The following is a 24,021-nucleotide window of genomic DNA, read 5'->3' on the forward strand; positions in this document are numbered from 1 at the left end:
CATGTAATTGAAGGTGTTAATGTATGCCTTGATCTCATGAGCTGTCCAGGACAACTGATGTTTCACACTCTTAGACCGCTGGGCACACTCAGCTCTCCTCTTAGTGCAGTGCTATAACATCCTTAGATGGATAACATGCTGATGGATAGAACATGGCTGTGTGTGTAGTTGTGGAGCAAAATCATTGCCTTGGAAGGTCTGAAGGGAGATGGCAACTTTCTTTTTCTGGTTACTTTCTGCCATGAGTGATTTTCTTTTTTTAATAGACCTTTCTACACAATTAGATGCAGTGAATCTTTTAGCTGCTCGTGTCAGTCCCTGAGCTGCAAGCACCAGGGTTTCAGAAGCATGCCCACGTTAAACGTTTAGCTTTACATATACCAGTTCGTCCAAGAACAAATGCTAAATGAGAGAATAAACTGCTGTTTTCAGTTCTGTCCATAAATGTGGACCTTTGAGGAACAATCCAGAAAGTTAACACCTTTATAGCTTTCACCTGGCAATTCTTTGCACTTTGACTTCAGCTCTATCTCTACTGCACAACAGGACATGGTGAACTTGTCATTCACCCCACTAAGTTTGTTTTCCTTAAATGACAAAGCAACGGTTATTATTCATACCAGAAGCTGATATATTAAGTCATACATCTCTCATTATCTTTCTTCAGGTGAAGCAGATACTCTCTTTCAAAATGACTTTCCAAGCCCTGGTTTTGAGTTTGGTTTGTGTTGTGCTTGGAAAGGCAAAAGGTAAGTTGAATTAATCTTAATTCTGCCTACGGATGTTTGGAGAGTTGGTTTCTGACTCTAAGCCTCCACCAGTCAGAGTAAAGAGCTAAAAGACATGAAATACAGATCACTGGTGCCATTTGACACACATTAGACAGCTGAGGCATAGGCTCGGAGCTGACAAGTGTGACACAAGGTCTTCTGGATTAGCATTTGGAGATTTGGACATGCAACATCCCATATCTGTGGCGCTGTTTGGGAACTTTTGTTCACTGGGGTTCAGAGCTTCCCGTACTGGATCCTCTCCCCTGGAGCAAATTAAAAATTTATTTTGGTTTCTCTCAAATACACCACAAACTCTGAAGCTATGCAGTCTAGAAATTGCCTTTAGCTAGATTTACCCTTTGGTTCTCTGAGAATGGATTTGCACGTGCTTCCTTTGTGCATTCAGTCTTCCCCTGGCTTTTATGAAGTAGAAATTGTTCATGACCACACTGAGACTGGGAAGGCATGAGTTGGTGTAATAACACTGAGGTGGAAGTGTACAGGGGTGGGTAGAAAAATAAATACATCATTTATGTAGTTTGGAATGAACCAGATCTTCATCTGGTGTAAATCAACATAACTTGATCTCTGGAACAATGCAGGAGGAGGAATTCCAGGCAGAGGAAGCTCACATAGAAGTAATGCTTTAGTTGATGGCATTGATAAGTCTATGGGTAATCCCAGGCTTAGAATAGTGTCAGGCTGCTGCATGCTTGTAATATTTTCTCATTTCACTATTTCATGTTGCTGCAGTGGTTACGCAGACTGAGCAAAGAGTGGTGAAGGCGGGCAACAGTGTGACTCTCAGCTGCGCCCTGACAGAGCCCAAGGACATTGTGCAAGTGACGTGGCAGAAAGACTATGTAAAATCACCAAGTAACATAGCTACATACAGCAAGTCAACAGGATTAAAGATTCAGAAGCCCTACCAAAACCGGATGAATTTAACCAGCCTGATGCTCAACAACACAAGCATCACTTTCTGGAACGCAAGAATAGACGACACAGGGTGTTACTTGTGCTTGTTCAACACCTTCCCTTTGGGCTCCTTTTTAGGACGTTCTTGCCTTCAAGTCTATGGTGAGATTCTCTGCAAGGATACATCTCCAGTAGAAGGAGAGGGGTTTTCTCATCTACAGCATTTCCTTGAGAGGACTTAGAAGCAGTGGTAGGAGTATCCCTTGGTGGGGGGGGGGGGGGTGGTTTAGAAGTAGAGTTTTATTGCTGTGAGCAAGGCTTCTTGGTGTTGTATTCATGCCTGTCATGATGGCTTTGGTGCTGGGCTGTCATAAAATCACAGAATGGCCTGGGTTGAAAAGGACTGCAGTGATCATCTAGTTTCAACCTCCCCGCTATGTGCGGGGTCACCAACCACTAGATAAGGCTGCCCGGAGCCATATCCAGCCTGGCTTTGAATGCCTCCAGGAAGGTATTCCTTATTTCCTGCCCTGTGAGCAACAGCTTAAAAAGTGAGGAATGGAGCCCTAAGCAGTCCCAACTTGTGAGTAAGCCAACACTGCTACAGCTTCCTTTGTGTATTGGTTGCACCCCCAGTACTGAGCTGCCCTGGGGCATTAGCAGACAGGAGAACAGAAAGGGCAAAAAAAAAAATTTCTTAACAAATCATTGTCAAACCTGGACTTTCAGGTAAGATGAAACCTTTGGGATATATCATTTCACTGTAAGAGAGGGGGAGCATTGAGTCTTGGGGACGATGGCCCAACAGTGTTACTGTGCCATCAGGCAGTGTGAGAATCCTGCAAGTTTTGCTCTGATGGATAATGGTTCATCTGCCTTAACTGCTGCTGGCCAGGTGCTCTTTGTGGTGATGGATTATCTTGTTTGTGTCTTGGAAGGTCTCAATGCATCTATCCACTACAACGTTTCAGAAGGTCATCTGATAGCCACCTGTAGTGCTGTTGGCTACCCAGAACCCACCATCAGCTGGAACAATGTGTTCAATTATACTCCTACACAGGAGAAGTTCACATATGAAAATGGAGTCGTGTCCATCACCAGTGAACTGAAGGTCTATGACTCTCAGAACATCAGCAAGGAAGACTTGACCTGCAGAGTAAGCAACGAGAGTGAAGAAATGGAATTGCCCATAAGTATGAAAAAAAGTAGGTGGCTGAGATGAGGCTCTTGTTAGCATTTCCTTGGCCTCTGCATTTTGTGGGGTTGGATAGGAGTCTGCTGGGAAGGTGAGGGAGTGAAATGACTGTGCTAGAGGAGGAAGAAGGGAGCCCTACTCTGTGTTGTGCGTGGCTTAATAAACGTTGAAGTGAAAGTTCTGAAATTAATAAAAAATTCTCGATTAGCAACGATTAACCAGATGTTTCAGTTAAACTTATTACAGGTTTTGCAATATCCTGTGTGTTGTGTTTTAGCTTCTCTGACGTTTTTGCTAAGAGATGTGTGTTTTGCAGTAATGATCAAGGAGGAATGGTATTCCCAGGCAAGCAGGAAGGTGATCAGTTGAAGATGCTTATAGTGATGTTATAGGGAAATATTAAATGCAGCAATGGAAGTTCTGAGTACTTGGTAGTGCTGGTTTAATTTTCTTCCAACATTCTGTTCTGCTGGAAAGATTTCAGCTCCAGCTCTATGAGTGAGAAGTAGGAATATGAAAAGCTGTAGTGCCAGCCTCGTTTCACAGAGGAGCGCTATCATAGGTGATTTAATATCCATGTGTGCCAAAATCCAGAGCCTCAAAGAGAAGATCACTTTTCTACTTTGGAAATTAGAAAAACAGGACGGGTGCACTTGAACTGTGGGTTAGTTCCTGTATTACGTGCTTGAGATACAATTGCTATATGGAAAATAGTAAAGAATAGCATAGGACTTTTAAGGTTTCTCTGAAATTTCAAAAGGAAATTAGTCCTTAATTCTGAGTGACACTAATTGCAAAGCAGTAGTAAATTCTTTGTCATGTCTTGAATGCAGTTATTTTGTTTTGGCCTTTTAAAAATGTGTACTTCTGAAAGCAGGAAACATATTGCTGTTATTCCTCACTAGGATAGTGAAAAGCCCAGCAATATCTTGTTGGTTTAGCAGTCTTTCATGGTTTAGAGGAGAAGATACTCAAATGAATAGCTCAAACTAGCTGTTTTAAAATACTGTATATTTTTTGCTTGAGTTTGAATAGCTTTTAGTTCAGTAAGTTTTCTCACTATTATCACTGAGCACTGAATTTGGACTATGTGTTATTATCTTGATTAATGACAATCAGATCATGTGGCTGATACCTAACCAAAGAGGGGCATTTACACTAGAATGTTGTTTAGAACTTCTCACAGGCATTAAAACACGCCTGCCTTCTTTTCTGGAAGTTAATCTATCCTTTGCAGCAGTGTTACATGTTTAGTAGTGGAAGAAATATCTTTTCTTTTACTAACAAAACCTCAGATTCTGGATGAACAAAAGAACTCTTTAGAAAGTATTAGGGCATGAAACTCTCCTTGTGTATCCCAACCATTGTACTGACACTTTCTGGAAAGCAATTGGCAAGTGTGTTCATCTTTGAAGATGCACGTACTCTCTTCTGAGCAATTGCTGCTTGAATGTAGCTTAGCCACAGCTTTTGCAAAATCTTAATAAAGAACTATTGTCATTAACTGGCATTTCTCTTGGCTTTTTCTTTTCTTCATTTTCTTGGATAAGTTAGCTTTGTTTCTTGTTTGTTTTCTGCATTTTTTTTTTTACTTTTCTATTTCTTTTTTTTGTTGCTCTTTGCAGAAGAGGGATTAAGGTTCTTGGGGCTGGCTGTGGCTGTGACTCTTTCACTTGTCATCTTGGTCCTGGTTCTCATTGCACTGCGTTGGAGGAAGAAGATATGTAAGAGGAGCTGAAGTGGTGAGTTACTGTGGTGTGAAAGCCAATGCTTTTCATAGAGCCATAAAAGTCTTTCAGTCTTCCCTGCTGACAGCAACTTTGTTGAGCTGTTGTTATGGAGAACGGGCGGTCATATTGCCAGCCTTTACAGTGTGTTTACAGTTTAATCAAAGTTGCCTCAGTTGTGTGTAATTTCAAGAGCTGTTTTGCATCATTACCACTGAGGAACAATAACTCTCCAATAAGACTCCAAGTTGTGGGGGGAGGATATGGGCAGAGCAAGACATACCATCTATATTCTGCTTTCTAATGAAAGTTTTTTCAAATGTATTTCAACAGTTTTCTTCATTGTCATAGGGGTACAGCAAAGAATTGAGTGCTTGTCTACTCAGAGAATTTTTGGGAGGACACTAATGAGAAACCAGCTCATAAAGAGTTTTGTGCTCTCAAGGCATGGCTATTTTCTAGTCACAGCACCTTGACGTGTTTTAAGACACAATATGGGATGATGGAAAAGTTAGCTTAAACTTAGTGTGTGAATCTGATTCCTAATGCTGAGTGAAGGAGGTACTTCTGTACCTGTAGGTGTGATGACCTGACAATGAATCAACTCTAGGCATCACTACTGGTAACAGGATAGCAAGGGAGAAATAACAGAAAGGGGAGAAAAGACTTCAAAAATCACATGAACTTGATCATTGCTAATTTTGCTTTTGCATCACAAGATCAGAATGCTGTACTTGGCTTTAAATTCTATGAGTATGTTTAGAAATGCTTTCAGAAGCCAGCAGACGTTAACTCAGTTCATTCCGGAATGTTTAGACACATGTTTCATGATGATAATGTGATAAGTTAAAGAGGTGCTTTCAGAAATGTCAGTCCTGTGTATTGTGAACCTGAACCTATGGCGCTTACAGTGAGGAGGAGGTAACCTAGTAGATCTGTTACTGCCAGAGACACAAAACTTCTTTGAGGGAAAAAGAGAAATTAATGCTTTTTAGACCCTTGTACAACTTCGTAGTTGTACACGGTATTTGAGCTCTATGTCCTTCCTATAAACAATTCAAAAGAGGAAACTTTCTGACCAATCTGAAAATGAAAGGACAAAGAAGTGGTTCTCTGTTTTGGTTCTGTTTTTAAGGGATCAGAAAGAAAAGATGGTCTGGTTGTAGGAAAGGTGTTTTTCTGTTCTAGAACACCCCCTTCCAAGCACCAGTGAGCTTGTATCAAGCAGACCTAGGAGGAGGCACCCTGAGGCAGGGTGACCTGACAGAGGTCTGTGGTCGCCCTCTGGAATGGATCAGAGAGTGATGGGGCACAGGGAGCCATCTTGTTACGTACCTGCACCCTTATCCTGTGGCTGCAGCAGGTGGCTGAAGCAGGAGTGTGTCAGTGAAACGTATCTTAGTTGGACCAGGTTGTTTGTGTTAAGATGAAGCTGAAGTTGGTAACTTACCTCCAAGTGTGATTTTTTTTGGCCCTTGGATATTAGCAGTTCCCTTTGTGGTTCCAGTGGTCCGTGTAAGGGGACCACTGCAACAGGCCGCATGGTTAGCTTCACCACAGGTTCCCAATGCCCTACACCATCTGCTGTACATCAGAGGGGAAATTTATGTCAGCAGCATTTAGCAATGGATGCAAGCTGGTTGTATTAGGGTTTATCAGCTGCAGCAAGATTTGGGATCTTCATTTGTTGGTGTTTCTTCTCATCTATGATGAGTTTGGTTAACTCTAGTGCCAGGATGTGGCTTATACAGTGGAGCTTGGAAGTCTTACAGTCTTTATTCTTTTAACGTACTATGCTTTGTTTAGAGTGTTACCACTCACAGCTACCAGGTTGTAATGAGGAAATCCATTCCGTATCCTTACCTCACCTCTCACTTCAGACCCTGGTCTGTTTTTTGCACTGGCTTATTCTTTTTCTCTGGCAGGCTGTGAGGTCTGTGCATGTTCCTTAAAGCACAAAGATTCATATGAAAGAGAGTAGCATCTTAAAGGTAGTAAGTTTTATCCTCTGTTATCCTCAGATTGTGTTGGAATGAGGAATAGTACCTACGCACATACTTCTGAACCCACTTCTAATAACAGTCTAGCAGAGAGCTAAAGAAGCACTGTCTGGAGGATGCCAGTGTCTGAGGCTGTTCTCTGGGGCTTCAATACTTCTTTTCATTCTGTACGAGCTAAAAAACAAAGCCCTTCTAGTTTTATCAAGATGTTTTTTTTCTTCTCACTAGAACACTGAATTCTTATCTGTGTGGCTGGGGACTCCATCAAAGTTTCTTTCTCTTTCTGCTGTTGAGAGGTTTTCTTTTTTGCCTTGCTTTTTTTTCTCCCTCCTCCTCATGGCAGACAATTGAGAATAGAGCGAAGAGTTGAAGCTCAAAGATGATGTCCCATCCCTCAGACACTTACCTTAGGTACCAGTTACGAAGTACGTGTGTGTTTTAGCTCTCTGCAAAAACATCCCAAGTGAAACCTCTTCACAAAGCCTTTCATGTTTCCAAATAAGTGACTTTTTGACGGACAATGAGCAGCTTTGTGCTAAGAATCGATACCAGAGCATTGGAGAGCTTGCATCTTCACCCTTGGCTAAGCACAGAGGCAAACTAAATGTGCTGTTACTCCATGAAAGGCAAAGAGCAGGATGAGGTGAATCACCTTTCTGCAGATGGAATTTTGCTCACACTAGTGGTTTGTCATTGCTATACCTCTTAAAAAACAAACAAACAAAAAAAAAACCCCAAAGCTGCACCTTTTCCTAACTGAGTCAACTTACTGTAGAGTTAAATGTAAATCAGTGCAGTTAACAAATTAGCTCACTGGACTGAAGCAAAGTAAAGGCTCTTAGACTCAATAAATTCCTGTGGCTCACCTACCTCATGTGTCTCAACCTGTATGCTTTCCTCAGCATCCACTTGTTTTTCCAAGACCTGCAGGAGGCTCATATTTCATTCTGGCCAGCTGAAGCTTTACAGTCAGTTATCAGGATCTAGCAGTCTCCTGGGGCATTAAATTCCTTACTGAGGGTTCTCTGGAGATTTTTGGCTTTCTGGGGGAAGGACTGTTTCACATACGCACATAGATACCAGCATTGTTGTTTTTTCTTTTAGCATTGGTATCCATGTAGGAAAACTTGCTCCACTGGGTGACAAATGCATGTTTTGCCACATACAGAGTTTTAGAAATGGTCAAACAGCACATTTGTGTTTTAAAAAGCCATAGTAACAGGACAAGTATTCTTGGAGTTTGTTATTGAAAGGTATGATGTGACCTAAGAGCCTGAGCAGATTAGGAGAGTCTGGAAGAATAAAACATGAAGAGTCATAGAAGGAAATGCTAGATCTGATTTAAAAACCTGTTCCGTAGGAAACTTTTGCATGGCAATTTCTCTGGTTTGGAAATTGAAACACTGAAGTTTCCCTTTGTGTGAAAATGTTATGGAATTTATATTTCATACAATTATCTACTTTATTAAGTACTAAAATCCTCATTTCAAAAGTAGCACTGGTCCCCTCGCTACAAGAAGGACACTGAGGTCCTGGAGTGTGCCCAAACAAGGGCAGAAAAGCTGATGAGGGGTCTGGAGCACAAGTCTGATGGGCATTAGCTGAGGGAGCTGGGATTGTTTAGTCTGGAGAAGAGGAGGCTCGGGGGAGACCTCATTGGCTGCTACAACTGCCTGAAAGGAGGTTGTGGTGAGGTGGGAGTTGGTATCTTCCCCCAGGTAACAGTGACAGGACAAGAGGTAATGTAAGAGGTAAAAAAAAAAAGTTGTGCCAGGAGAGATTCAAGCTGGATATTAGGAAACATTTCTTTTCAGGAAGAGTGGTGAGGAATTGGCACAGGCTGCCCAGGGAAGTGGTGGAGTCACCGTCTCTGGAGATATTCAACAACTGTGCATGCAGCACAGAGGGACATGGTTAGGGGACGTGGTGGTGGTGGGTTGGTGGTTGGTACCAACCTTGGTAATTAATTGTATGATTCTGTGGCAAACATTTGTCAGAATACAGCTAACAGACTTTGAAGAGATGCTCAGGCTTGATATGCCTAGAATATTACGTGAGTACTGTAAAACACAGTGAAAATATCTCTGAAGCACAAACTAGAAGTTACTTAATACCCTGAATAGGAATTAAAGGTTATTATTTGTTTAAGTTCTGGAGTTGCTGAAAATGATACAGATTCAGCCCTGTTAAGCTGCAAATAATATCTTTGCTGGTCAGCTATAATAAATAGTTAATAAAAAATCAAATTTGGGGGGGGTGAAGATGTCCCAGAAGTCTGGGAAATATGAAAGTGTTGTGCAGTAGATTCCAGTTATTCAGGAAACTTTACAGCAAGAAGCACTTGTACAAACTTGCTATTTTTCTCCCATGTTTCTGTTTACAATGAAGAGAATTCTTTGGAGTATGCTTGAGTACTTATTCATTTTTGGGAAGGCTGTGTTTTGGCTTAAGGTTATGTAAGTTCTCGTTTGATTGACATGACTGCTTGTTTGTTCAGTGTGCTTTGACTCACAGCTCTTTTTTTTTTCTCTAAGAGTGGCAAACTTGATAGTTAGAAACAGCACAGGAACAGGTCGGTCTTAGGAGACTTCTCTGAATAGTATTCCGGAAGTGAAAGCTGAATATTAGCCTTTCAGAGGATGCATAGCCAGCCATGCCCAGGGGAATGGTCTCTGGCTGCTGTGGCATTCCATGAGGGAGGTTACTCCCAAGTCACCTTGACTCGTTCTCCTATGGCTTCACTGTGAGCAAAGGATTCTATTTGGAGCCTCATTCCTTTTCACTTCTTAACACTAAACAAAACAACAACAACAACAAAAATCCTGCAAATAAAAATAAACCCACAAAACCACAGCTTAAAATAATACAACCAAAATACATCGTAAACAAGAAGACTTAAATAGCCTTAAGAGAAAAAACAAGAAGGGCCTATACAAACACTCATCAGGCGAACGGTAATCTGGGGGGCATTGTGTGTGGCTGCCCAGAAGGTTTCCCACACACACACACACACACACACACACACACACAAATATTTTACAACAGAAGCAAAGCAAAGGATGCCTTCTGGGTTTCACAGTGTGGCTCCTGTTCTGTAGTAAGTCATTTTAAAATTGTTCTGTTTACAGAAGCACACCCAATGGTACCTTCCAGTCTGCTCCATACAGAGAGCAGGGTACAGGTGCTCTTTCAGGGCATCCCATCTTTTAATACTCCCTGCTTTCATCGCTACGGACAGAAGAGCTGATGTTCTCTGTCTTTCCCATCATGCTTTCCTGCAACATGTTCCTTTTGCTGGAGGAGCACACTTGTCATCCTACCTTCCATCATGGAGAGCAGTGAGCAAGGAGACCTCTCAAAATCGTCCTGCCTCACCAGAGGAGAGGTGTTTAGGCATGTGTTGCTAAAAATGACCCTTCCTCTGCAGAGACCTTTGCTAAATGTGACTACTGGAGTGTCTATTCCATGCACCATATCTGCCTATGAACAATAGGGTTTTTTTGTGTGCGTAACCAGACAATGGCCAGCATCCGAAAAGGCTGATAAATAGCATTCCTGTGGAATGTCATCTGGCTGCTTCAACTTCTTGTTCTCGGGGAATCAATTCTAAATTCTGAAACGTTTTTCCTTTTAAAAACATACTTTAGCTGTAGACAGTGCTGTTGGACAAGGAGGTAGAAACCTTTCTTACTCCTCTGTGCAAAAAGCAAGGATGGCAGGGGTTTTATATTTCATGTCTGCTAAATTTGTTAACTCTCGTTTTCTAAGTAGGTTGCTATGTTGTCTTTTGGATAAATTACTTCTCACTGAAATGAGAGCAAATGGTAGGCCAGCCATAAGCCCAGTGTATTAGAAGCTAAGTACTTTTGAAAGTCCTTTCCATTGTGATTTTTCCAAGCGTTGTTATATTGTGTGTTTAATAGAGCTGTCTCCTGATTTGTAGTCATAGTATGTACTTCAGATCAACATTTTGCAAAATCTGAAATATCGTTTGAATGGGTGTCTATAAGGTTAGTTAAAAGAAGAGGGAGAAAAGTATAATAACTTTACCTACTCCTTTGGAATTGAATTTGTAGAAAATAGGAAATGTTTTTTTCACTTTCAGTAGATCGTTCTTATAATATGCAAATAGATTAATAGTAATCATGCAAATCTGTCATGCTGTACTCCCTGTGTCTTGTTTGGAAATGCCTTATTTATGGTCTTCTGTTTAAACATGCAGTAAGGCCTTGCACTCAGGTGCCAGTGTAGTCCATCCAAAAAGGGGTGTGGCAGTTCTCCACTTACTTTCAGGGTACCATATTAAATTTCCAAGTGATGTAAACAAATGAATCTCAAGCCATACTTATTCTGAACCTCTCTGGTTCATCCTTTTTCAGCTTTTTCTCTGTTTTCTAGGATTGCAGAGGATGTCCATTCATCTCCTGGATCATTACAGCCTAGCATCCCAAAGTCAACACTAAAAGCAGAGACCTGCATGACTGGAAAGTAGCAGCAGTAAAAGGGAAATACATCAAGACCAAAGCTCTGAGCCCTCTAGCCAGCGTCTTCATTGCTGAAAGACTAGCATGATATTTGATTCCTGATCTAAACACTACATCACAAGGAAAGAGGACCAGAGGGAATGCTCAGACCTCTCTTCTGCTGCCAGACAATATCTGCTCTGCTCGTGCCATTCCTGATACTGCTAGTCTGCAAATGCATTTGCCTTCTTCCCATGGAAGCTGTGAGCAAACTGGGGGTCCTCTTCCAGTGCATAACTGCTCTCAGTAAAGAGCTGGGGGGATTATTTTACTAATAGCTTTCTGCATGTTACGTTTTGCAACTCAGCAACTCATCATTTTCTTCCTGTCATCTCCTTTTCTTCTTTCTTATCCAGCTAATGCAGCTCCTTCTCCTTGCTGAAAGTGTCAACAGCTGTATTTCTGAGCTACCTCTAGAGAGATCTGCTGCTGGAGGTCTCAAACCACACCAAATCTCCTGAAATTATTGATAAAAGGTCAGTAGGATCCCAGTCAGGTGACAGATTAGAAGTAGTAGCAGCCATAGTTGGGAAATAAGTGTTCTCAGTAATTTATTTTATATGGCTTTCTTTCAAATCCTTTTTTGGTTTGTTTGTTAGTTATTTGATTTAATATGTAAATGAGGAAAAGATTGAAACAAAGCTCAGTAATGTAACTACTGTCATACCCTCCTTGCCATATGCTTTGCTGTCGTTCTCTCTGCCTTCTGATGCAGTGCTATTAATACCCCAGCCTGTTCCTTGCTTAGTTATCAAAAAGCGTGGACTGGCCTTCTTGATCATCCTGTGGTCATCTCCATCACTGCTCCATCTCTTGTCTCCATCTATTCTTGTTGCTTCTATTTAAGCAAAGACAAATTGCTCTGTTGGCCATAGGCAATTATTCCATGCCTAGATTTTGTCATGTGGAATGTTACACCCTGAGATAACCATGCTAGGGCATTATGGATTTAATGGGATCAATGGAAAGTTTTACGGAGCTGTATTTGCTGCTTTGCCATGGTTTTTGATGGCAGAGGAAAGTGTTATGTTCCTCTTGGAAACTGAGACCTGACTGATTCTGCCACAGGTAGATCTGGAGCCTCTCCAATTCTTTTTTTCTTTTCCTTTTCCCCTCTGATTGCCAACCTGTGGTTGCAGGTCTGATCATTTCCAGGCTTGCTCCCATGTTTGCCTGTCCCACTTCCTCTCACTGATGCAGTGTGGCTCTGGGACCATTGAGCTCCCTGCATTGCCTTGCACCAACCTTATTTGCAAGGTGTCAGCACCTAAGCCCCCCTGGGCCTATCATATATCTCTGGCTATGCAAACTTCATGGACCATGTCTCTGACAGAATGGATGGATGCAGGGACTACAAGGGTCCTCTGTTAATTTCTGTTCTATTGATCAGTACTGACATTTAAGGTTTTGCTTAAACTTTGTTCTGTCTTAATATTTGCCAGCTCCTCAGGATCACTGCCAGTCTTTTGGGTTTAAGTAGTGGTTGTCTGTGCATCTGAACTGCTCCATCTCATGAAGCATGTGGAGGTTAGGATTGTGTTTCCTCACAGACATGTGGAATGGTTGGGTGTAGAAGGTTCTGGTGGGCAGCTCTTGAGGTGCCCGGCATGAGTCTTAACCAAGCGCACAAACCAGCTAAAAAGTCAACAGAGAAATTTAGCAGGAGCTAAATTGTATGTTTCAGAACAGTTATTTGTTCTGTAGAAGTCCAGCCAGAATAATGACTAATAGAGGCTCTAGGGCCAAAGAATGTGTCTGCTTATGTCTGCATGCGTCACTGACCACATGAGTGCTGATGTTTGCTGTGCAGGTGCAGTAAGAGTTATTTATCTGTATAAATAACTCCAATAAATAGATTTCTTGGTAAAAATATTTGATCCGGTTCAAATGCCAGCTGGTCCATAATTTTCTACTTAAAGATTTGCAATAACAGGAATGCCTCATTCTAGATCGGGACTTTTTTTTATAGTCTGTTTGTACTTTCCTTACTTTCTATACAGAAAGTGGGATTTCAGGGCAATTTAAAAGTTGGTTTTGGATTTTTTTTTCCAAGTGAAGTAAGTTTTGAGGTGAATTTACATAAGTATTTTTGGTTAACAGCACCTGCAACTTCAGATTTGAAAATAGCTTTGGGCTATCAACTCAGTTTTTTTAATGCATATTTTTAGTGGCGTTATGTGCCTCGTATTTATTGCTTAGTTATTATCTATGCGAAGTTGCTTTTTTTTTACTGATGTACTGACAGTCCTGTTTTGTGTATTTGCCTTTACCAAAGAGAAGCGGAATAAAGAAATTTTGAAAGCAAGGCCACATGATTCTTGTTATTTGTAAGTAGTACCCACAGTGTGTATGGGCCTTTGTAAATGGAGCAGAAGTAGTGCTCAGGGTGAGAGAAGCACCACGAGTGAACGGTGTGAATAACTCCTTTGGAAAAGGCAATGGTGGCCTGTTACGCTGTGAAAGACCTATGACCTTTGGGGTGAACTGTGGAATGGTGAAGAAGCCGTGTTTTTTATTGTTGTGGCATGAGGTTACGTTTTTCTTCTCTCAAAGATGTGATAGGGAAAAATTTTGTTCCTGTTTCCCTAAATGAACTTGGAGTTGCGAGGTTAATCCCAGGTCCTGCTATATCAGTGAGGGGCAGCAACTTATTGCCTGCCTGAGCTCTGCCAGTTGGTAGAGCGGAAGAGGCATTGATCTCCAGAGATTTGGGAATGCAATGTAAATTCCCACTTCTATTGTTCTTTTGCTCCTGGTGACTTCAGAAGAGCTACCTGTCCAGAACTGCTATTTTCACTGCTGACAATACCCCATGTGCATCAATGACGGTAACTTCTCTTGGGAATCTGCCCCTGATGCCAGACAGGTCACGGCCTGTTTCCTAGAAGGAGCGGAGTTTCCCATGCAGAACAGCTGAAGGATTGCTCATTACATGCTGGGAGCTTCTGCCAAAGCTGCTCAGGTGTTGCTTGGCTTGCCAGTTGGGCTGAGCTGTGCTCATGGTGTGGGGTAGGAACTAAGCAACTGGGGCTGCAGGGTTAAATGAGCTTAGGGAAACTAGACTGGCCACCCTTCACTTCGCAAAAGTTAACAAATGCAGAACAGCAGCCTTCCTGAGGTAAACCCCAAGGTTGTGTATAAAGTTGCTTTTTACGGCTGTCAGCCCGTTTCTCAGAACCTGTTGAGACATCTGCTTTTTTTCTGAAGCCACAATGAATTCCATTCCTACCGCTGCGTCCTCTCTTTGTGTGCTTTTGTCTCTGGCATGCTAACGATGCTACTATTCTAAATCGTCAGTTGCCCTAACTAAAGGGACAGGAAAGAGTGGGCTATGCTAGAGATAACAATGTCCATCTGTGACTGCCATGATGGAAATAGTAAAACCTGAGCGGGCAGAGCTTGGCTTCTAGAAAAGAGAGTTTGTGAAAAGAATCTTACTTCTGTTGACAGTACTGGGCTTTTATTCTTCTTCTTGTACCACGCTGACCACCTGCTCGATGTCAGGCCAGCTTCTCCAGCTGCCTCTGAAGAGGTGACTGTACACCTGCATTTTGCCTGTACCTTAGTGTCATCTTTCACTGATCCATGAATTTTACTTCTGCCTAACGTAGTTCCGTTTTCCAACTCTGAAAAATACACATTCTAAATGCTTCCATGCATCTGCTTCCATGTATTTTCTTCCCTGTACTGTCGTCCCATGTGCTGTTTAATTGAAATACCATTTGCTTTGCAGGTGTGCTAGTAGCTGTCCTCGTTCTTCAGTGGAACAAAATGTTGCGCTGAACAGGAGGAAATGCAGGATAATTTTAGAAGCTAAGAGGATGTATGATTTTCTGGTTTTCTTTTTTTTGTGTCTGTGTCTAGATTTTTTTCAGAAGATGGGCTGAAGTTAGCAGGAAAATGGGCACTGGGCGAGAATGTGCATATTGATCATCAGTGTTTAACGCTCAAAAGGGCTGTTGAGCACATGAAAGAATGTGAGTGTGAATTTCTAACATCATGTGTTGAGAGCAACTTTCTGCACATAGACAGGCAGGCCATGGTTGTCCCCTCTTAGGGACTTTGTGCCATTTTTTATTCTGAATGAGATGTTACTATTTCCAAGGCTCTAATCTCATGCAGTTCAGCTGAAAAAACATCAGCCTTCTGCGGATCTTTCTATATAGGCAACCATGTAAATGACTCAATGGTGTGTTGGAAGAAACTCAGTGTGCTGGTTTTCCAGCATGTTTGGAAGCTCTCTAGTGTGGTGTCAGTGCCTCCTGGCACCCAGCAACTCTGCCTGCGAGAAGGAAGCGTGACCCCCTGAATGTGCAGAACTAAGGGGTAAAGAGCAGGGCAGCAGCCCAAACTGCTAATTTGGGTTTCCTTAAGAAAACGGTGGAGTTAGATTTCCTTGCTAATTGCAGTTCAGTAGATCATTTCTGGAAAACAATGTGTTTCAACGTGGTAGTCTGATTAAAAAAGGAAGTGGGGCTTTCCCACTGCTGACTTACAAGAGGAGTTAAGCAGTGCAGGTCACTTCTTGCTGTGTAAGGCCAGGCAGGTTGCAGGCAGACTGGGTGGAAGTGGAGGTGACTGTCCCCACCCTGGACTGCTTGAGCATCCTGTCAGGACTCACGGAAAAGATGTGCAACTGTGGGCCTGATGGAGCACTGTGACCTGTGCTCCACTGGGGAGGAAGAGGGAAGCATGCACTCTCAGCTATTGCATTGACGTTAAGCTTGATTTATATCAAGCAGCTGGGGATTTCTGCTAACTGATTTTTACTTAGGGTGACATACTGGCACAGTTCTGCTTTCCTTACTGGCAGCACAGAAGAAGATTAAAAAGTAACTCCAAAGTCTTCTTTGTATTGTTTGTTTCCTTGCTGCACTCACCAACAGGGAGCCGGTGCTCTTTGTGTCCTGCAGGCAATGCCAAGAAAACGCACCAAGCTTTGATGGACACATTGCAGAGTATTTTCTCGGACACCTCAGAAGATATAGCAGTGAGAAATGCCTGGATGTGAGAGAAACTTGGCATATTTTCATGTCTGCCTTGAATAACCCATCCTGCTGGGTTGCTCGCCTTTTGCCTACAAGTGGGTGTAGCTCACTGTGGTTTTGCATGAGGTGAGGTGATTCCTGTGTGTTCTCACCCAAAAACTCAGTTTAGCACAAAGCTAAGGTAGCAAAACCTGACCCCTCCCACGTCAAGCTTGCGAAGAATGGAAGTGACTGCTAAGTGAGGGAGAACCACTGGCCTTAGCTGCTCTGTTCCTTGTGAACTTTATGCTCTCAGAGTCTTCACGCTGTGCTGTGCAGGATAAATCTGTGTAAGAAACTTCATGTTGAATTTGGGCTGGAGAAAACTCCTTGCTAAGCTCGGTGCTTAAAAGTCAACATGGATATGTTGTTGAGCGTTTATTTTTGTCATGTAAGCAACAGTGTGCAGACAGGCTGCCCATCTATGGAAAAATCCCTATGTTCCCACAGGAATGGGAGCTACGTTTCTGCCAGACAAAAACGTATTTTCCTCTGTCCTTTCCACCACAGTGGTAATGGTCAATCTATTCAGTGCAAACAGTGGAGGGGCACAACTAGCCATAGAAAGCAACAAGCGCACCCCAGTATCTAGAAAATTGTTATGCTGATTGCAGGGGAAGGAGGGTCATTTGAAAAGATCAGGCATGGAAGTCTCAAATGGAACAAACAACTGACTTCACTGATTAGGGCAGAGCTCTGGTTTCCTGAAAGCACTTGTCAGGATATTTCCTATTGTCTTTAAAGTTAACTTTTGGGTGTGGGGTCTCTCTTCCTCAGTCTTTCTTGTATTCGCTGAAATATCAGTATTTTAATAGAAGAAAGGAGGTATTCCTAGTGACTGCACAATTGCCCCTTCCCCTCATAGTCTTTTAGGGGGATAAGTGGTAAATAATAGGCATGCAATATTTGCTATTGTCTTAATTTGTTTCATGTGGATGTTATGATGATTTCTTCAACTTTGACGAGCAACTTTGACGAGTACTCTGAGTGCATTTACACCACTCCTGGGAGAGTGAAAGTAAACCGAACTCCATGCCCTTGCTTCATTTGCATCTGTCACGTATAGAAAGGCTGTTTTAATGGTGTGTGTATAATCCAGTCCATTACAGAATGGATATGGGCAGGTACAGCTTTCATATGTCGTGCTGATATATATTTGTTAATCATTCCTCCTGAAACCTGTGGGAGGTAGTTTTCATCTATATTTGGAGCTGACAAACATTTATGCTCTTTTGAGGAGATATTTAGGTTGGAGTTCTTTCTCACGGAGGAAAAGCCTCTGAACAGGCACTCATGAGAAGTGGGGTTGTTAACGCAGCCGTTGTCCCAAAACACTGTCTGTCTTCGTTGAGATGTATGATTTAGATGTTTAGAAATCGTTCTCCTATTTTGGCATGCACATTTAGGGCATGTAGCAGTGTATTTATTTTCAAAACAAAGCATTTATAGTCATCTTCTTACAGTACAAATAACAAGGCAAAATGAAAACAGTACTTCATCATCTTTGCTGCCAGAAGTTGGCTTCTAAAAAAGCATAAAAGCGAAAAATTGCAACTTTTGCCTTTCCCACTGAAATGGTGGAGGGAACTTCAGTGCTATTAACAAACGTTTTGTGGGAAGTATTTCAAGGTTTGATAGGTCTTTATTTGGAAGCGTTCTGTAATGTTTCAATTTACCTCTATAAACTACTATGAAAGCACTTTGTGCTAAAGGATAGTTTGCAAACAACACGAAGAGTCAGAATTTTACATTACATTACTTGGCTGCCTTGATTTGAAGGAAAGCAATTACAGTGATTAATATGTCCAACAAAACAAACAAGCTGTGCTGAGATTTCAGGTAGGTGTTGGATTTTATATGAATTTCTTTTTCCATTGTTATTTCCAAACCAGCAACTATTTAGAAATGGAGTTGCTGCAGTTTCTCTTTGTTCTGAGAAGAAGAGTGATCTTAAAGGACAAGCAGAGCAGAAAACAGTATCTACTTTTCATCTTTAACTTCAGAGTAATGAGTGGTAGTTCCCTCAGGCTTAATAGAGGTTTTTAGCCTGCCCTGCATAACTGAGGTGCCAAAAAACCTGGGCTATTGCCAGAGGTCACAGAGAGTAACAAGCATGATTACAGGATTAATGAAGGATTATAGGATTAGAGGGAGATGTTTAACTTTGTCAAGAGAAGCTTAAGGGGCTGATTCTTTGTGTGATTTGACAGGAGTGCAGGTTGGAGGCCAGCTGCAATTCAAGGCACTGTAGGAGAGCCTCTGTCCATGGAGAGCCCATGCTTGCACAGATTTGGCATGGGAACTCATTGGGTTTTGTTGCATGTATGAATTCACCTGTTTCCAGAAGAGCTGAAATTGGACATTAGTGGAGTGAGTGGTCTAATATTGTGACAGGCTGCCCAAAGAAGTAGTGGTCTCCCCATCCTTGGAGGTTTTTAAGAGATGTACTGATGTGGCACTAAGGGGCATGGTTTAGCAATGGGACTCAGGCTCTGGAGTGTGCCCAGAGAAGGGCAGTGAAGCTTAGTGGAGCGTCTGGAGTACAAGTCTTATGGGGAGAGACTGAGGGAACTGCGATTCTTCAGTCTGGAGAAGAGGAGGCTCAGGGGAGACCTTATTGCTCTCTACAATTAACCTGAAAAGAGGTTGTAGTGACCTGACGGTCAGCCTCTTCTCTGAGGTAACAGTGATAGGACAAGAGGTAATGGCCTTAAGGTGTGTCAGGGGAGGTTCAGATTGGATATTATGAAAAAACTTTTTCTCTGTAAGAATGGTGAGGTACTGTAACAGGCTGGTGGAGTTACTGTCCCTGGAGGTGCTCAAGAACCATGTGGATGTGGCACTGCAGGACATAGTGTGCATGGTGATGATGGGTTGATGGTTGTACTGCTTGATCCAAGTGGTCTTTTCCAACCTTGATAATTCTGTGGTTCTATCTAATGCTGATATTTTTGCTGATAGACCTTCAACAGTTAGCAGGAACAGTTAACTGTTGCTGCCTCTCAGCATTTCTGTATGCTGGTTCTTGCTTCTAGTATTGATTAGCTGGTTTTAGTGCACTTAGTTGGGACCCCTTCCACATAATAGCTTCTAGGCTGCACCTTTCATCTCTGGAACAGATTTAGTTACTTCCAAGAAGTGAAAAATTTCTCTCCTCCTTCCCAAGTGCTAACTAATTGCTCCCTTTCTAAAGACACATGCTACCTAAGTGAAAATAGAAAACCCTAAAAGGCAAACCAGGAGAAATTTTGCTCCCATTGCACCCGTGACATTCATCGACACTTGCTGAATGTTTCTGAAGACCAACCAGTGGATGTGAGCACAGCGAGACGGTGGGTGGTGCGTTTCAGCGGTGGTGGTCACCTCCACTGGTGCATGTTTTAATGAGCACAGCATGCAGGCTTTCGTTTATAGCTACTGAAAACACAGCTAATAGTGGTGGCTGTGTAGAAAAAGTGTTTTGTAGCTGAGAATTTGCTCTATCAAACTGTGTTAATTTGCTTTTTGTATCTGTTGCAATTTCTATGAAAACAAATGAGCAATTCTTTCAGAGCACCCTATGTATGATTGAAGTAGTGTAGAACAGGAAAAATAAAAAACCTTGAGAACCATGTCTCTCTGCCTTAACTGCAAAAATAAACAACTCATTTGTCCCATGTGAAAAGGAATTAAAACTTCCCACTGAGTCTTAATCTTGAGTCTATGTTTTCTCTCTGCTTCATAATCTCCACAGAACAAGCCGGCAGCAATTCTTGAGCCTTTAGGTCCACATCCTGAGAAAGTTCAAAGCACTTCCTTCACATAATGGTTTTTTTTCCTTTCCAAGCGGTCATGCAGGAAGAGGTGAGACCCACCAAACCACAGTTTGCCTCGCTCCCTGTGAGCAATGCTGTTGATATAACGACCCAGCTCAGACAGGGAAGGTAAAGGCTGAACTGTTGTTTTATTTTTGTAGCAAAACTGATTCTAAATGGTTGACTCCCATCCTTTGTTTTTCTTAAGGATTTCTAGTGGCTGCCACTGATTTCCTACAGGAGGGCACTGTGGAAGGAAGGAGAGGTGGTACGCATGGGGGTGAGTTGGTCACTGAGTTATTTCTCTTAATTTGTAGCCTTCACTGCTTGAGTGTCTGAAGATCATCAGGGAAGAGCAAAATGTACAGCCTTGAGTTTTAGCTCACAAGAAACAATTAGGACAGAAAGGGAAGGAGAGCCAAAGTGTGCTGTTGGTGTAGGTGGGATGAGAACATATAGCAGTATTAACAGGGCAGGTTCACAGATGTACACTCACTGGTTTTCTCCATCTTCTGTGTATCATATTTCCTCTGTTCCTGTGTCTTAACTTTTCTCACTACCCACATACTCATTCTGTTGGGTTTTTTTACTTTACATCTTTTTTTTCTTTTCTTTGCCCTTTTGGCTGTTCGCTTTCCATTGCCTTTGTACCCTGTCATGCTCAAAGGTTAGACACAGTGCAATGGAAAGAGCAGCACATTCTGGCTCCAAATTAAATGCATTTTGGCAGTACTGCTGGGATGCCTATGGATCTTTATGGGCAGATTTCATACAGCTGTGACTGTGAATGGAAAGCAGCGCTTTGAACTGAAGAGGGGTGTAGAGGGTCAAAGGAAGGCCTCATGCTGTGTTTTCATCAGTGGACAAACAGGCTGTGAAGGTGTGTCCTGTAAAAGTCATCGCTTTTGTTAACTTATCAGCTCACCGTTTAAATGAGGGCTTTGGGGGGAAAAAAAAAGTGGGTCAGAAAATATTTTTACAATTAAAAACCCCAAAAAATCAAGAGAGTCCCACTTTTCCAGTGCCTATTACTGTAAAAAGGTCAATTACAAAGGAAACCACTGCAGGCTGTACATCCTGATATTTCACAGGCCGTTTTATCTGAGCGACTCAAATTAAAAAGCGAGACATTACTTATTCGTTCCACTGTCAGTATCTTAAAGTATTCTACATTTAGGTCTGAGATTTAATGTGATAAACTGTGACTCTCCCTGTTATTTTTTCCAGTGGTTTTTTTTCTTTATCTGAAATACATTTTGTTGTCTTGGTTTTGTACTGAGAGCAGTTCAAAGGCTTTGGAAGATATAAGGGAAAATTTTGCACCAGTACTCACTGAGGTTCATTCTAGAAAGTAATTATAGAAAATCAATTTTTTTTTTCAGAAAGATCAAAGTGCTTTCAGAGATCTGCAGTAGTATCGCATTCTTCTTTCGATTACGTGAGTGCAGCTGAAGACCTGGAGCAGCAGTGATGAGGTGCATGCACTGCAGCTACTCCCTTCCCTATTCTCATAGGAAGCTCCTGCGTTGAGGTAGGTGGAGGCATTAGGTTTTCCAGCAGTTTCTTGACTTCCGATATCGTTATCATCCGTGAGGAGGGAGATCTGCAAAAAATGGAGAGGATGGGTTACCTGGTGTCTGCGTTGCGGCAGCGCTCTTCTGCCAGCCAAGGATGAGTGGTCGCTCACCTCAGTGGAGCCATTTGTTCTTCATTATGTGGTATAAAACACGGGGTGTTCTGCCCTGCCAGCCTGGAGGAAGTTCTTAGTTCATACTAGTTGGTGATAACACCAATCCTTAAGTTTTTGTGCTTCTGTTTACCAAGCCATTTTTTTCAGTCTTGTCCGGGAAGTTATTCAGCAAGTTATTGTCAAAGGTGATCAACATCTAATCTTGGAGTTGTGTCTCCAGAAATATCAGGCTGATATTATCAAAGTGATATTTCAGGAAAGAATGTCAAACTGATGGATTACAGGAAACTGCAGAGAAAGCTACTGTTTTACTGGATCTTAAGGAGATGACAGATCCATGAGTCCCTGTGTTCTGTCAAAGCTGCAGACACGCATAACTGTAGCTAGAAGGGGTAGCTGCTTTACTGTTACTGTTTGTTGTCATCAGATATTGGTTTAGATAAGACGTAAATTTAGTTCATATTACTCAGAAAATCAGCAGCCGCCTTCTTCCGGGAATAGTGACCCCCTGACAGTGGGACTGGCCCATGTTGGGAGTGCCTCATACCCGCCATAGAGTCTGCCTGATGGTGAGTAAAGAGGAAGAGTGGTTGGAAGGAGATTTGCCAGCTGCAGTGTAATTAAACCAAATATTAAATGGCAAGAGAGTGACAGGATCCCCAGGTTAGCTCCATATTTGCTACAATCCCTCTCTAATCAGCCACAACAAAGAGAAAGCAGAGGCTTTATTTCTCTTGCTGAAAGATGCTGTCTTATAAGTCAAGTTGCAGAGATATCTGTAGATCCCATGGTTGTGGAGGAGCATGTACAAACATGTATCATCAAGTAGTCTCTCAGCTCTGGGAATAAAGGCCTGAGGTGACAGTTCAAGCTTTTGCCTTCCTAATTTTTCTTTTTTTGTACAGCTTTGTGGTTGGTTGTTGGGTTTTAAACTGACATTTTTAGTTCAATGAGATTTCTGGTTTGTTTGTTTGTTGTTGTTTTTTAATGTGGGGGCAGGGCTAAGGTTTTATCTGTAAAGTAAATGTTAATTACTGGCATAGAACAGCTATATAGTTTTCATTTTGTGGTATTATGTTACCTGGATATATTGTTCAGCTCATAGAAAGATGAGGACAGGCACTGGTTTATTCTATTACTGCTTTACAGCTGTGCAGTATGGTTTAGACTGTACTTTTACAGCAATTATACAACCTTTTGACAAACAGTGTAGAAATCTTTAGAAATTGTTTAAAAAACTCTGGGGAAAAATGTGCATGTGTGTGATTACACAGATGGAGCAGAAGCTCTTTCTGTGCTTGAATGGGAAGGTGCAAGGAAGCAAGACCTATTTCTTCACTCCTGCTTTAACTCAGCTGCCAAAGAGAAGAGTTATCTTGCCTGTTGGCTGGAACTATCTTCACCTTTAACATTTATAGTGTTAAAATATTATTCATGAAATGATCAGTTAAGTGTTAATATGTTCAGCCTCAAAGAACCCCAAAGAATGACTTTTTTTTTGGTATGGAAATGCATACTTTGAGCTACCTCATGCAAAATGCACCATGTTTATGTGGTAAGTGTCTCTCTGACCCACAGATGTCATGTCTGTGGCAACAATGACCGAGCATGTGCAAGAACTGAGTTGCAGTGCTCCTCATTAAGATAGAAAATCCTCATTAAAACCAAATTAAACTCATGCATCAGCACTTTCTAAGTTGTCCTGCGAGCATCTATGAACTTTTGACATTACTGTCCAGGAAAAACTGTTCATTTCTTATGCACTAAATATTTAGCAATGCCTCTTCTAGTTCCTCCTTGCTAGTAATTTGTCACTTGGTGTCATATTTAGGCCAAAAAAAACCCACACTGCAGAGATGGTATTTCCCAGTCTGAACTCAAGTGGAATCAGCAGAGACATCCTCTCTTCTGACAAAGATCAGTATTCTTAGAAGTGTAGTTAGATGTCTTTGGAATGCAGGCTTCCTGAAAGCTGTGTTCAGAATGTCCAAACTCAGGTGCCAGGTGGCAAGTAACTGCAGTTATGTTTGGGGCTACTTAGTTTCGCGGGCCTTGCTTAGGTCAGAATTAGTCTGGTGGCACCACAAAATATTCAGTGAGGCCCAAAATACAGCCTGGGAAGCTGAAGGGAAGGCCCACTGCCCTGAATGTGCTGTGGGGAAGCTATTCGCAGCGGGCCGTGTGAGAGAGGGTGTTTGTCCCATGAAGATGATGTCTGTGCTGAATAGGTTAGCAGCGACTTGGGTTCCCTTCTTGGAGAGATTAATAGGAACGGGCAGTGTGGAATGCCCTGGTGGGGTGGGGAGGTCAGTGAGCAATGCATGGAAAAAGGGTGTGCAAAGTCCCCCTGCACACGGAGGGTTTGAACTAATTG

The 24,021-nt window shown here is 42.1% G+C and overlaps 1 protein-coding gene across 19 annotated transcripts in view; it reads left to right on the forward strand.

The window, feature by feature from the left end:
• Positions 1–24,021, forward strand: part of CD200 (CD200 molecule) — a 44,339-nt gene that overhangs the window by 1,696 nt on the left and 18,622 nt on the right. For 7 of the 19 annotated variants that reach the window (XR_006939036.1, XR_005858799.2, XR_005858801.2 and 4 more), the window contains exons 2-11: positions 668–749; positions 1,527–1,853; positions 2,630–2,896; positions 4,512–4,628; positions 11,012–11,612; positions 15,001–15,113; positions 16,050–16,250; positions 19,990–20,086; positions 20,166–20,237; positions 21,340–21,488. Coding sequence is in view for 2 of the 19 variants with exons in the window: in XM_025149353.3 (XP_025005121.2) it covers positions 692–749; positions 1,527–1,853; positions 2,630–2,896; positions 4,512–4,624 (765 nt within the window). In the remaining 17 variants the exon portion in view is untranslated. Of the gene's footprint in view, positions 1–667; positions 750–1,526; positions 1,854–2,629; positions 2,897–4,511; positions 4,629–11,011; positions 13,442–15,000; positions 15,114–16,049; positions 16,251–19,989; positions 20,087–20,165; positions 20,238–21,339; positions 21,489–24,021 lie in introns of those variants that run through there. The other 12 variants (XR_005858811.2, XR_006939039.1, XM_025149353.3 and 9 more) reach the window with 10 other exon arrangements.

This window comes from Gallus gallus, chromosome 1 (assembly GCF_016699485.2).
Source record: "Gallus gallus isolate bGalGal1 chromosome 1, bGalGal1.mat.broiler.GRCg7b, whole genome shotgun sequence".
Taxonomy (NCBI): Eukaryota; Metazoa; Chordata; class Aves; order Galliformes; family Phasianidae; genus Gallus; species Gallus gallus.